Below are 14,349 nucleotides of genomic sequence, written 5' to 3'. Positions count from 1 at the left end.
TGTGCCTAAGACTCTCCAGAATTAGGTAATCATGGTATGTCCCTCCAGGGAAAGAGTGCGCATTCCATTCCAGACACAGGGGGAAATTTCCATATGTAGGTGGCATACGCATGTGGAACTCTCAGTCTGGTTTGGATACCTTTAAGCACAGCCATGGGTTTCTGCATGTGCCAGACACCCAGCTGGCCAAAAAAAAGCTCAGTCAAATCCTGCTTACACCTGACAATTCCGCACAAGTACTGTAGAGCTGAAAAAGAGAAACCTTGGAGATTTTCCCCCTTCCTAGTCAGGTATTACAGTGTAATTGTTAATTCTAACTGTTATCCAGGTTGAGCTTGGATACCCCAGTACAGATCAGAGTTACATAATATATTAATTTCTTGAAATAATTCAATGATACAGCTTAATGGATAATGCATTACACATCCACTGTTGTAAGTCAGGAACATCTTTCTTCCTAATTAACATGGGAGAGAAATTACAATTACCCAAGTGAACCAGGAGAGGGGAATCTCAACACCAGCCTCTAGGATTCACTATTAAAAAACAACGTAACGTTTAAACTTCTCCATCACATCATTGACATCAGTTTTAATAAGGAGAAACAACATTGTAAAAGTATCCCACTAAATGCAAAGGTCCCGAAGAAAAAAAGGCTAAGCCAGAATGTTCATATGATGCATACTGTATCTTCCTTCCTTTCACCGATATGACAAGATCAAACACACCTGCAATTAGGACAAAACAGGGCAGCAAAGCCTAACAGCTCAACAGAACAAAGTACTGTACAACACGTAGGGAAGAATAGAAATGAACCCAAATTTTCGGGAATTCAAAAAATCCGATAAATCTGCTCTGGCTTCCTATTTATCCTACAAACAAAACAAGTCATTCACTTCAAGGCTGTTTGTGCGCCATTGCTGTGAGCAAATTGACTGTCTCAGTTGCTTACAAAAACACAGTCTCTACACTTTGCAAAACTGCTTTGAAACTCCGCAATGACGTGGTATGTTATCGAGACTGTGTCAGGTGCCGGGATTATTACTGTATTTTTACTGTATTATTACTGGATTTGTTGTGTAACAAATAGAACTGCTTAAAGATGAGAGTGAATATGAAACAGACTGGAGCGGAACGAGTACTCAGCAGAACAACAGGGCAACATATAACCATAAATAGTTGCAAAAGTTGAACGGAAAGTTAAACACAGAGCGGTTAGCAAAGTGGAAAAAACACTACATTATTCATCATAGTGCTGCTACTTCTCATCTCGGCAACTGGTTTGAGGCTGCCCAAATACATTTCACTTAGTTGCCTCTGCAGGCATCAGAGATGAGAGATTGTCGTGTACTGTAGTAACTCTGGATTACAAGATAGCAATGAAATCCCTGAAATGTAATGACAGAGCTGTAAATCTCCTGGACCACCCAGCCCCTGAAATATTATTCATTATCTGAATGCAATTTGCTCCATAATTACGATTCAAGATGTCAAGGACATTGTTTTTTATTGCTCCACCAAGGATTGCCTGTTCAGGTGGACGTTAAAGATCCCATAGCACTGTTAGAAAAGAGAAGTGAGTTCCTCTCTCCCGGTGTCCTGGCCAACAATCCCCCAAATCAAATCGATCACTCACTTCATGGCTGTTTGTGAGACTTTGCTGTGCGCAACTGGCTGCTGTGTTTCGCTCATAAAATACACAATCAAAACCATTTTTTTCAGTGAATCCTGTGAAACGCTTTGAGACTTCTGGACGAGGAGATGAGACACTATATCAAATGCAAGGATTATTATCATTTATTATTATCAAAGCATTCATTTCTATTTTTCGTAAAACATTATCTGATAGAAGTGATAAAATAGTAGGTACATCTAAATATAATACTTAGGAATACAAGAGAGAATCGGGAAATAGAATATCAGTGGATATAATTTTCCTTTCATTACATCAAACCCGTAATTTGATATTCCTCAACTGAACTGACACCAATTTATTTTTCCACCCTCTAAGTACATCACTATTTTATTTCACTGAGCAAAGTATTGAACATTCAGGCACACTACAAAAACACAGAATTCTCTGATTGTTTGAACTACAGTATTTGCATTCAAAACCTGATTGCGAGGTGATCAGTGTTGATTGAAGACATCAGACAGCCCTTAGCACATAACAGTCACATTTTTCAGCATGTTAGAATATTCTCTCTGTTTGAGTCCTAGGCCAGTGTAATCCTGCGAAAATCTTTTTCAGCCAAGTATGTTTGCCTACAAATGTACAGTCACTACATTTTACTGTAAATCCTGCGAAATGCTTTGAGACATTTTGATGATGCAATAAGATGCAATATAAGACTCGACTCACTTATAAATGCCTTCATGCCATAGCATCTCCCTGTCTCTCTGATCTACTCATATCCCACGCTTCTGCCCGCCCCCTTCGCTCAGCTAATGCAGGCCGTATTCCCTGCCCCCTCTGGGGCAGAGCCTTCAGTCACTTCACCTCCAGCCTCCCTGTCCCCTTCTCTAACCATCTTCATATTCCCACCTTAAAACCTACCTCTTCGATGGTCACCTCCCCCCGCTCAGTGTTTAAACCCCATTGTCTTGAAGTGCTTCGAGACTTTACGAGAGATGTTTATTCAATTTGCTGTTTATCAAATCCAAGGATTTTTCTTATTACCATAGTATTATTGTTTCGCAAGGCAAGAAAATAACAATACAATACGGCAACTCAAACAGTCGTAGAAGTAGTGATCAAATGATGATACAGTACCAGATGCATTTAGTACCCTGGATAAGGACAACAGTTACTGACAGGTTAATACCCAATAAGCCTGCTAATCCTCAATACTCTTGTGCAGTGTACAGTCTTTCTTTGGTACATGAACAAGTAGGTGACAATTAGCTGAACACCATTTTCAGATAAAATACTGTATCTGGGGAGGAAAAAATGATCACATAAACATCAATCCTAAGACACACACAATCTCCACTTGTTTGAACACTACTGTTCAGCCATGATTAATTGCAATTACAATTTACAACGCCTTTCATGTAGGGAAGATAATAATAATAAAAATAATAATAATAATAATCCTTGCATCTGATATAGCGCTTTTCACGTCTTCTAGACGTCTCAAAGCGTTTCACAGAATATACTGTAAATTGAATTGACTGTATATCTGATAAGATGTCTGAAAGCTCCTCACACAGCTGACTGGGTAACCGAGCTGAGGGTGGTGGGAGCTGAGGAGGGTGTGGGGATTGGGAGAAGGTGACCAAAAGCTCCAGTTGAAAAGATGGGTCTTAGACTGGCTTTAAAGGTGGACAGAGAGGGGGTAAAATGAAGGGACTCAGGATGGAGTTCCAGAGAATAGCTGAAAGCTTGTCCAACGATAGTGAAGTGGATAGGGGGAGGAATATGATATTCGGCAACACTGCTTTATTGAACAAGAGCACAATATTGCCTTCAGGTTGTTTGACAGTGGTGATGATTCAATGTTTTTTAAGGTTTTGCAACACATCTGGTGTTGATCAGTTCCTCAGCAAATATTATTATCAATAATATTTATCAGATTATATTATCAATAATAGCTTTAATTACAGTGCTGGCGCTTAGAGAGAAAGAGGAGCATCTACAGACAAACCTGGCGGAGAAATGAGAGTCACCTCACTTCCCTGCCAAAAATGAATGGACCAGGAATTCATATTCCTTTGAGAAATTACTGCATTACAGTTACAGGAAAAAGCAAAGCAAAGAGAGTGTCACTTTGATCAATGAGAGCATCGCGGTGATCATTAAGGAAACGATAAGTATTATGAACAATCACCGGGCAAAATAACAGTCAATTGCCATAACAATGAGAGAGGAACAGATCTTTCAGCAAAGTATGTTGGAGGAGCCAAAAGGTACTGAGGGGTTGGAGGGAATCTACTCCTAAATCTGGAGATAAGATTCTCATATGGGTGGGGGGAATGAACTGAAGAATCAATAATAATAATAATAATCCTTGCATTTGATATAATAGTCCTTATAATCCTTGCATTTGATACAGTGCTTTTCATGTCTTCGAGACGTCTCAAAGCCCTTCACAGAGTATACTGTAAAGTGAGTTTGTTTTTAAGCCCTACTTTAACTGCGAGACTTTAAAGTTTGCCCACAAAATACAATCACTACAATACACAGTCCATCCTATGAAGCACTTTGAAGCATTCTCCTGATGTGAAGTGACTCTACATCAAATGCGAGGTTTAGATTTTTTTTTAGGCGACTCCTAAATTCCGACTGAATTCACGAATTTTCCATAATTCTGCGTCATCTCGAATTTTAAGATCAAATAATAATAATCATTGCGTTGGAGTTGAAACATGTCAAAGCACTTCTCAGGATTTCTACTGCGAAGTGTAGTGACTGTGTATTTGAAGGCAAACGGTCTCGCAGGCCAAGCTTTGGTGAATTTGCAAGCCTCTAGTGGTGAAATGCCACTGCAATCTGGAAGTCTTATTGAATGCGTGGATTTTCAAATGCCAACCTACTGATATAGAGGAATAAAACAAGCGACATTAATTACTGTATTTTATACAGCAAAGAAGCAATAATTACAAGCGAGACATCATCCACACGACACAACAAACCCGAGAGCAAGTGGTTAACCACCCCCACAAGATTAAAACAGAATTATTTGTGACAGCACCCACTTTTTGAACAGAAAAAGATGTAATTTGAGTTATTACAATTTGCTGCTGTCTGGTCTGCCCAGACTAGTGTGCGTCTGCGAAGTGATCTGAGACGGAGAAGGGGCTGAGATGAGACGAGCATTGCCCCATCTCCACACAACAGCAACAACTTGCATTTATATAGCACCCCCTATTTTAGAATTGTAATAATCCTGTATATTTTACATCAAATTATATCTGGGGATGATAAGCGACAAGCGGTTAGGAAAAATATCAGCAACACCCATAACTTATAACTAATACACTTTTTAAAAAACAATAATAATTTGGTGACTCGATCCACGACTGTTTGTGGGGAAGCTGCTGTGCGCAATTGGCTGCCGCGCTTCGCCCAGACAAAATACAGTCAGTTCACTTTACAGTAAATTCTGTGAAGCGCTTTGAGACGTCTCAACAACGTGATAAGGCTCTATATTAAATGCAAAAAATATTATTATTATTATAAAAATATCTTGGGATGCAATATACAGTTTGGGACATGACATGTGCACGTGACTGCCAGGATGGCGGAAGGGCGAACTGGATGGACATTGATCTTCTTTCTTCTGGCAAATTCTTATGTTCTTATGTTAACTAAGACGCCTGATCCCCTCACAGCATCGTCTGGCGTAGCAGGGCAGGCTGGCTTCGCAGTTAAGACAGCTTTGGACCGCGTTGAAAAACCGTTTCGGCTGCGGCCGTTCCAAAGCTCTGGAAAGCGTGACCTGTGGCCAGGCTACCTCAGGTGATGGCCCTCAGCTTTTATGGGTCAAGCACAAGAAGGAGTTGTCAAGTTGTGTTGGGAAACATGAGAGTTTCGACCTGGGACGATGGGAAGCTGAAGAGCTAGCTCTTCGTGTTGTGTATCAGCCCGACCTCCCCCCACCGTCCGTGTTAGCGTTAGTGCTGCGTTAGCTAACCCCGGGTCAGTAGGGAAGCTGTCTCTCTGTGCAGATTGAGAGCGCTGGACACTTTTGCCCACGTTAAGCGCAATCGCCTCTCTCCCTCCCTCTCTCTCTGCGCCTTGTTCAGCTCAAGCCGTGCACCACAAGCAAACCTGCCTTGCCTCTGCCTTGCGCTCCTGATTCCTATTGCCTCTCTCCTTGCCACTAAATCATCTCCACTGTCCTTTTCCTTCCCTTCGCTGCCTCCTTATTCCCACCCCCCCCCACACCTTCCACTCCTTTTCCTCAAAGCTTTCGGATCAAGAAGCCAGGATTTTTTTTGTACGTGTGTGTGTGTGTGTGTGTTTTGAGAACGATTGATTGATTGATTGACTGATCGATCTATTTGCTCTTCAACTCAACCACAGCAACAACACAACAGAAAATCTCCAGGTTGGAGGGGGGGATACACAACACTGTAAAGTGTGTGTGTGTGTCTGTAAAAGAGGGAGGAAAAGGGATGATCGGAGGAGACAGATTGTGTTGTGGTTCTGGATACATCTCATCGCAGTTTGTGTGTCTGTCTGTCTCTCTTTCTCTCTCTCTCTGTGTCTGTCTCTCTCTCTCTGTCTCTCTCTGTCTGTCTCTCTCTCTCTGTCTCTCTCTCTCTGTCTGTCTCTCTCTCTCTGTCTCTCTGTCTGTCTGTCTGTCTGTCTCTCTCTCTCTGTCTGTCTGTCTCTTTGTCTGTCTGTCTGTCTCTCTCTCTCTCTCTCTCTGTCTCTCTCTGTCTGTCTGGGGCTATCAGATGTGCAGTGTTAAAGAGAGCTGAGATGCCGGTGACTGTTTCTTGTCCTTGTTGCTCGCTGGTGTGAGGAGGGAGAGAGAAGTTTGTATTTTTTTTGGTGCGGAGGGAGTGAGGGGGGAGAGAGAGGGAGAGAAGAGAGGTGGAGAGAGAGAGGAGGGAGGGAAGAGGAGAGGGGTGTGGAGGAGAGGGAGAGGAGGAGGAGAGAGGGAGGGAGAGGAGGAGTGAGAGAGAGGGAGAGAAGAGAAGAGGGTTGGAGAGGAGAGGGAGAGAAGAGAAGAGTGGAGAGGAGAGGGAGAGGAGGAGGAGAGAGGGAGGGAGAGAAGAGAAGAGGAGAGGGGTGGAGAGGAGAGGGAGAGGAGGAGGAGAGAGGGAGGGAGAGAAGAGAAGAGGAGAGGGGTGGAGAGGAGAAGGGAGAGGTGGAGAGAGGGAGAGGAGGAGGAGGAGGAGGAGAGAGAGAGAGAGAGAGGAGGGAGAGAAGGAGAGAGGCGGAGAGTAGAAAGAGAGGAGAGGAGAGAGAGTGTCGGTGTATGTCGAGCCCAGACAGGCAGAGGGTGAGATGGACAGACTGCCGTCCTCCATGCGGAAGAGACTCTACAGCCTTCCCCAACAGTTTGGTGCCAACAAGACTGGCATCATCATGGACGAGGAAGACGGCGGCGGCGGCGGCGGGGAGGAGGAGGAGGAGGAGGAGGGGGTGAGGAGCATCAGGATGAACCCTCTGCTGTCTCCCGCCGGGAGTGTGGCCAAGAGGACAGGGGAGAGCGGGGGCTTCGTGGAGACGGACGTGAGCAAAGCTCCCAAGACCAGCACCAACGGGGACTGCAGGAGGTTGAGGGGGAGCCTGAGCTCTCTGGCCAACCGCCACCTCCCCCTCCCCCACCTCCCTCACCCCCTCCCTCACCCCCTCCCTCACCACCACCACCCCGACCCCTCCGAGGGGAGGCGGCTGATCGCCGAGGGGGGAGGCTGCGGGCAGCCCGGGGTGAGGGGTGAGGTCCACCCGGGGCAGGAGAGCCAGACTGAAGCCGGTGTGCGGGAGATGGACCTGGACCTGGACCTGGACCGGGAGAGGCGGACCTCGGTGTCCCTCAAGGCGGAGGCGGAGGCGGAGGCGACCCCCCCCGACCAGGTCTACCCCGACCAGGACGACCCGAGGGGCTTCCCCGCCGCCGGGTTCATGCAGAGGCAGTTCGGGGCCCTGCTCCAGCCCGGGGTCAACAAGTTCTCCCTCAGGATGTTCGGCAGCGAGAAGGCGGTGGAGCGCGAACAGCGGCGGGTCCAGTCCGCGGGGTTCTGGATAGTCCATCCGTACAGCGACTTCAGGTACAGCTCCGCCCCACCGACCGCTCTCTCCCCCCCACCCCCTCCCCTCCACACTCCCCCTCCCCTCTACACCCCCTCCCCACCGACCGCTCTCTCACCCCCTCTACACCCCTCCCCTCCACACTCCCCCTCCCCACCGACCGCTCTCTCACCCCCTCTACACCCCCTCCCCTCTACACCCCCTCCTCTACACTCCCCCCTCCCCCACCGACTCTCTCTCACCCCCCTCTACACCCGCTCCCTCTACACCCCCCCCCTCCCCTCTACACCCCCTCCCCTCTACACCCCCCTCCCCTACCCCCCTCCCCACCGACCGCTCCTCTACCCACTCCCCTCTACACCCCTCCCCCTCTACACCCCCTCCTCTACACTCCCCTCCCCACCGACCGCTCTCTCACCCCCACCCCCTCCCCTCCACACTCCCCTCCCCACCGACCGCTCTCTCACCCCCTCTACACCCCTCCCCACCGACTGCTCTCTCACCCCCACCTCCCCCTCACCCCCTCCTCTACACTCCCCCTCCCCACCGACTACTCTCTCACCCCCACCCCCTCCCCTCTACACTCCCCCTCCCCTCTACACCCCCTCCCCACCGACCGCTCTCTCACCCCCACCCCCTCCCCTCTACACCCCCTCCCCTCTACACTCCCCCTCCCCTCTACACTCCCCCTCCCCTCTACACTCCCCTCCCTCTACACTCCCCTCCCTCTACACTCCCCTCCCTCTACACCCCCTCCCCTCTACACCCCTCCCCACCGACTGCTCTCTCACCCCACCCCCTCCCCACCGACTGCTCTCTCACCCCCACCCCCTCCCCTGTACACCCCCTTCCTCTACACCCCCTCCCCTCTACACCCCCTCCCCACCGACTGCTCTCTCACCCCCACCCCCTCCCCACCGACTGCTCTCTCACCCCCACCCCTCCCCTATACACCCCCCCTCCTCCTATACATCCCCTCCCCTCTACACTCCCCCCTCCTCTACACTCCCCCCCCTCCTCTACACTCTCCCCCTCCTCTACACTCTCCCCCTCCTCTACACCCCCCCCCTCCTCTCCACTCTCCCCCTTCTCCTCTCTCCACTCTCCCCCTTCTCCTCTCTCCACTCTCCCCCTTCTCCTCTCTCCACTCTCCCCCTTGCCCCCCTCTCTCTACTCTCTCCCTTGCCCCCCACCCCCTCCCCTCACCCTCTCACTCTCTTCCTCACCCCAGTTTGATCTAATCCGGCATCAGAGTTTGTACATCTACTGTTGTTGGGGAGGGGGGAAGGAGGTGTGTGGGGTGTGTGTGTGTGTGTGTGTGTGGTGGGGTGTGTGTGGGGGTGTGGGGGTGTGTTTGTGTGTGGGGGGGGTGATGGAGGGAATTGACTCTGTGGCAGAAGATCTTAATCTCATCCCCTTCTCTTAGACCACAAGTGATAAACAAACCTACTTTGTAATAGGCTCTCAACATCGTCATTATACTATTGCACTTCCCTAAGCGACTGTTACTGTATAAACTTTGAAATCCAGGAAACACTCGCGAAATATATAAAAATATATAAAAGCAAATATTACTTTTGTTTCAGCAAATATTACTTTATTCTTTGGCAAGAGAAGTGGGAAGATAAATCTGGATTGCCTTTCTCCCCCCCCCTCTCTCTCTCTCTCTCTCTCTCCACACTTGTACACGTTAATCAGATTACTTTTCTTTTTAATTTTACAATTCCCTTACAATAAGGCAAAGAGTTATGTGATCAATAACATTGATTTAACGTGGCTTCCCCCCCCCCCACCCATTGACCAGCAGAGAACAGCACAGATTTGATTGCAGGTTTGGTGAATAAACCACTACTTTAATGAGTTTCTACAGTACATAACACTCCACACACACACTCTCTCTCTCTTTCTTCCTCCCATTCACTGATTTCATTGCTGGTTTCTCTGGTTAAGAGATTGAGTTGGATAAGGTTTCTTCCTTATCCCAAACCAAACCCCCCCCCCCCCCCCCACCCTCCCCCCTCCCAGAACATGTCAATAATCTCCAACGTGTCAAAATGCAGTAACTCAACGTTAGACTGTGAGGATTTTGGGTGCTGTTGATGTGTGTGCATGTGTTTTGAATGTGTGTTTTTTTGTGTGGGGGGGAATCTGCTGTACTTGGGCTTGTGTCTGCCTTTGAGAGCGAGTTGTGTTGTGTTGTGTTGCATTGTGTTGTGTTGTGTGACTGCTATCCAGAGTGCTGAAAGTGACTGACTTGTTGGGACTGTAACTGCTATACCTGAGCTGTTCAGAACTGTCTAACAGGCTGGTGTGTGTGTGTGTGTGTGTGTGGAGGGGGGTGGGAGTGAGATGTATGCTGTAGTCACATTTTACACCATACTATAGTCTCTTTGCCACACAGCCGCCGTTACTTCCATTCAAACATCACCAGATCCTTCTAAGTCAAGCGATAGACTAAGAAGCCTTTAACAAAGAGACCTGCCTGGAACCAGGGAATAAACCCACTTACTTGCTTGATGTTGTCAGTCTGCAATGGCATTGTCAGTTCCAGTCAATGTATAAATAAATACCTAGAGTCGGAAATCAGAATACCATTTCGATGAACACAAAAGCCTTGCGTCTGCGTAGAGTTTAGTTTCTAGAGATATTAGAACTTCAGGAAAAGCAATTTGATAGTTGATAGGTCGTTCAGCAATCTCTCCACCTGCTTCTCTCTATTATTTTATAATACTCGGCTCTGATAGTGACATTTCCTGGAAATCACTTGTTGATTAACCCTCTCCCTGTGCTCCCACCCTCATAATAATAATTGTTGCATTTGATATAGTGCCTAATCATGTCTCCGAGACGTCTCAAAGCGCTTCAAATAATATACTGTAAAGTGAATTGACTGTCTATTTTGTGGGTGATACTTGGCAGCCAAATGTGCACAGAAGTGTCCCCAAAAACAGTCGTGGACTGAATGTAGTGACATAGTGAAACACAGCACGCAGCAGCCAATTTGTGCACAGCTATGTTGCACAAACAGCCATAAAGTGAATGACTAATTTTATCTGGAGGAAAATTATATCTATGAAAGCAGTAGATTGCTAGCCAGAACATTGAGTGAATCTCCCTTCTCTTCTCAAAGAATCTTTAATCCCTACCTGCACAGGCAGACAGGATTTTGGTTTAACGTCTCATTCGCAGTATGGGATGCATGATAAATGTAGCATCCCCGAGCACTATACTGGATTGCCAGTCTGGTCCATGAGCTCAAAATCCCAACGTGGGGCTTGAACTGACAACTTTCTGACTTAGAGGTGAGAGCGGCTGCCAAGCAAACCAGTCCGACACCTCATAAACACGTTGTAACTGTTTGATAATCTATTTGTTTTCATGTGGATATCATTAAGCTTGAAATATCCTGAGCATTCGCGCTGTCGGTTTTGGTCCTAATATGCCCTCCCAGCATAAAAAAGGAAGTATGTTTACATGTACCATTCCAGAATGGATAAGCTGTACGGCTGTAATCACCCAGCAGTAACCATGCTGTAGGAACAGATTGCAGATTGTGTGTTTTTTATCGACAGTACCTTTCCCTCTACTAAAATACACTGTTCCTGCAATCATTCCCAATCTGCACTATTCATTATGTAACGTACTGAACCGTGCCACTGGGTTTAAAATTTTGATCTGATTTACACTGATTTATCTGATTTACGTTGTATCACAGCGACAATGTATTAATGCAATACAAGACAATTTACATAGAGCCTTTCACGGCGGGAGGACATCTCAAAGCGCTTCACGCTGCTGGCTAGGGTTGGAAATGGGAGGGGGTTGGGAGTGGGGGCGGTGGAGGAATTTAATACAGTATAATTTCAAAACAAGGATTTTATTTGAAAACAAAGTCCAAATATTCTGAGTTAACCATGTCACGCTAATCTCTGCAACATGATTAGTATCTCCACGTACGGATGTGATCTCAACCCATTAATGTTGCTGGTGGATTATCCGGTCGGACTCAATGATCAAGATAATCATTTGACATGGACTGACCATACAATATCCTTTACGGGTTCTTATATGGAACGCTTTGAGACGCCTCGAAGACGTGATAAGGCGCTATGTCAAATGCAAGGATTATTATTATTATAAAGGAATGGACCCACAAATTGCACAGTGTAAAAACGTCTTGCGCACGTAACCTCTTAATTAAAATAAGCAATGCGATCTGTAACCACGAGAGCCGCATTAATGCATTATCCTGGAACTGAATTAAAGACAAACACGTACTCACATATTACAATGAGTTCCTAATTGCGTTGCAACTGGTAACGTATATTACATGACTGTATTTTTATATTCCATTACGGGAGCTGCCGCAAAGTAATTTGAATTGCAGGCTTGAATTTCCATATAACCATCTACTTATTAAAAAATAACTTTTGATAGTTTTCCTTGGTTTAACATATAACTCGTTGAGAGCAGTTTATGAGTATTTTTGCTGCAGCCCTTTGTTTAAAAAAGAACATGTCTTTTTGATTATTCTTTGCACAGTTGATTAAAAGAAAGATATTATGAGTTTAATATAGTCATATATTAACTGCTGTACACAATTGGCTGTACAATATATTCTGTGAAGCCCTTCAAGATGTTGCAATGATGTGATAAAGAACTATATCAAATACAAGTATTATTATTATTATTATTATTAGATTGGATCAAACCTCTGATTCCCCACGTGCTAAGTCCAGGTCTTATCAATAGTAGTCAACTGACTAATGCAGGTGAAGTGCTTTATAATAATAATCATCATAATCCTTAATTTTTACATTGATACAGTGCCTCAACACTTTATCGAGACACCTCAAAATGTTTCACATGATTTACTGCAAAGTGTATTCCCTGTGTGTTTTCTGGGTGAATGCAGCAGCCAATTTGCACACAGTGATGTCCCACACGCAGCCATGAAGTAAATGATTAATTTTTATCTGGGGGATTGTTGTCTTTCTCATCTGGAGAGAGACCAGGTAGAATAATTATCTTGGACCACACTGAAACACTGAATAATCAGCTACAGGGCAATGTTGAATAGTCTTGGTTCCTGATGGTCGATTGTGGTTTGCTATAATTGGACAAGGGGATCCGAAAGAAAATGTCCAGATCTGTCCTAGTCTGTAAGGGTAGACTTCAAGGTGTAGACTGGTCCTCAACCCTACAAGCTAAAGCCTTCAATATTAATTGACTAAACTGGACACATATTATGCTATAAGAGTTACACAGTCTTCAGGAATACAAAACACCTAGCATTGTTCTATGTTCTAATGATCCCTTCAAAAAGGTAATACTTTGGTCACTCATTCTTCGAATGTTCGTAGGACACTGTTGTGCGCAATTGGCTGCTGCGTTTCACCCACAAAATATATAGTCAATTCACTTTACAGTATATTCTGTGAAGCGCTTTGAGACGTTTCAACGACGTGATCAGGTGCTATATCAAATGCAAGGGTTTTTTTATTATTACTGTAGAGCTTCTGTTTACCTGGGCCGGGTGAACACTAAAGATCCCACAGCACTATTTGATTGTTATTATTATAATTATTATTTCAAGTTAATGTCACTGTGCTTCTATTCAAGGCCAGCACTGTGCTTGTACACAAGAGCAATCTGCTTTGCCAGTCGTCAGTGGGAAATCCACTTTACTTATGCATCAAAAACCTGCTGCATTCTTATGTACGGAGGAACATACTTCAGTGCTTCGGAGACATCTGTGAGTTCCCTTTAGCAGAAAACAGACTTTTACCTCTCACCACTGTCTTTTGTATTCTGAGTACCGTCAACCAATCTCTGATGTGAGAACAGTGTTAGAATATTGTGTATTCATTAAGGGTCATTCTACGGAGCTCAGATGGATATACCAAAACCATAACGTTATCAGTGCTGACTGAGAGAAGCAACACTTGTCAGAATAGTAAGGTTACTGGAAAGAAGCGTTGCTTTCATGTTTAAGTCCCTATTGCTCTTTGAGTCTATAATGTGCAAACAGTGAGATATCTTAAGACGTGCACCTTAATTTAATTTATTGGAGGATAACTGAATTACTTGGCATTGAAGAAATAATGCACTGGGACTGATAACATGTCTAATGGACATTTTTTTTGTTGATGTGGAAAGAGAGATTGATGTTTTTTAGTGTAAGTAGCACTTACAGTGTATTTCCTATTGCTCACCGGAGATCTCATTTCCCAATTGCAGTCTGCTAGCATGTCAGTGTAAATACAAGATAACAACTGCAGCAAAGGAAATACGATTGGATTTTCCAAATGCAGTGCAGGCATGAAATGGTTTGTTTGCTATTATTATTTGTCTGTCCCCCTCCCAAGACAAATGCAATGCCCCACTGGAACAAAGACCTAATCAATTGGCTGCCGCATTTCGCCCACAAAATATACAGTCAATTCACTTTGCAGTATACTCCGCGAAACACCTGAGACATCTCCATGATGTAATAAGGCGCCCTATCAAATGCAAGGATTATTATTATTATTACCTGCCCTGTGTTGCTCTTGATGGGCTGCTCATGGGATGGATGAAGAAAGTTGTGATCTTCTTGTTTTTTTTCTATCCCTATCTTACTGTAAGGAAATGTGTAACAT

At 45.3% G+C, this 14,349-nt stretch overlaps 1 protein-coding gene across 1 annotated transcript in view; it reads left to right on the top strand.

Annotated features, from left to right (window-relative positions):
• Nucleotides 1-6,961: 6,961 nt before the first annotated feature.
• The window catches only part of LOC103189620 (potassium/sodium hyperpolarization-activated cyclic nucleotide-gated channel 3), a 114,970-nt gene continuing 107,582 nt past the window's right edge, over nucleotides 6,962-14,349 (top strand). The window contains exons 1-2 of the mRNA XM_042343141.1: nucleotides 6,962-7,270; nucleotides 7,415-7,728. Coding sequence (XP_042199075.1) covers nucleotides 6,962-7,270; nucleotides 7,415-7,728 — 623 coding nt within the window. The remainder of the gene's footprint in view (nucleotides 7,271-7,414; nucleotides 7,729-14,349) is intronic.

Source organism: Callorhinchus milii, unplaced genomic scaffold, assembly GCF_018977255.1.
Source record: "Callorhinchus milii isolate IMCB2004 unplaced genomic scaffold, IMCB_Cmil_1.0 Scaffold22, whole genome shotgun sequence".
Lineage (NCBI taxonomy): Eukaryota > Metazoa > Chordata > Chondrichthyes > Chimaeriformes > Callorhinchidae > Callorhinchus > Callorhinchus milii.
Note: the sequence above shows the minus strand (reverse complement) of the source record. Positions and strands in the feature narration are given on the sequence as shown.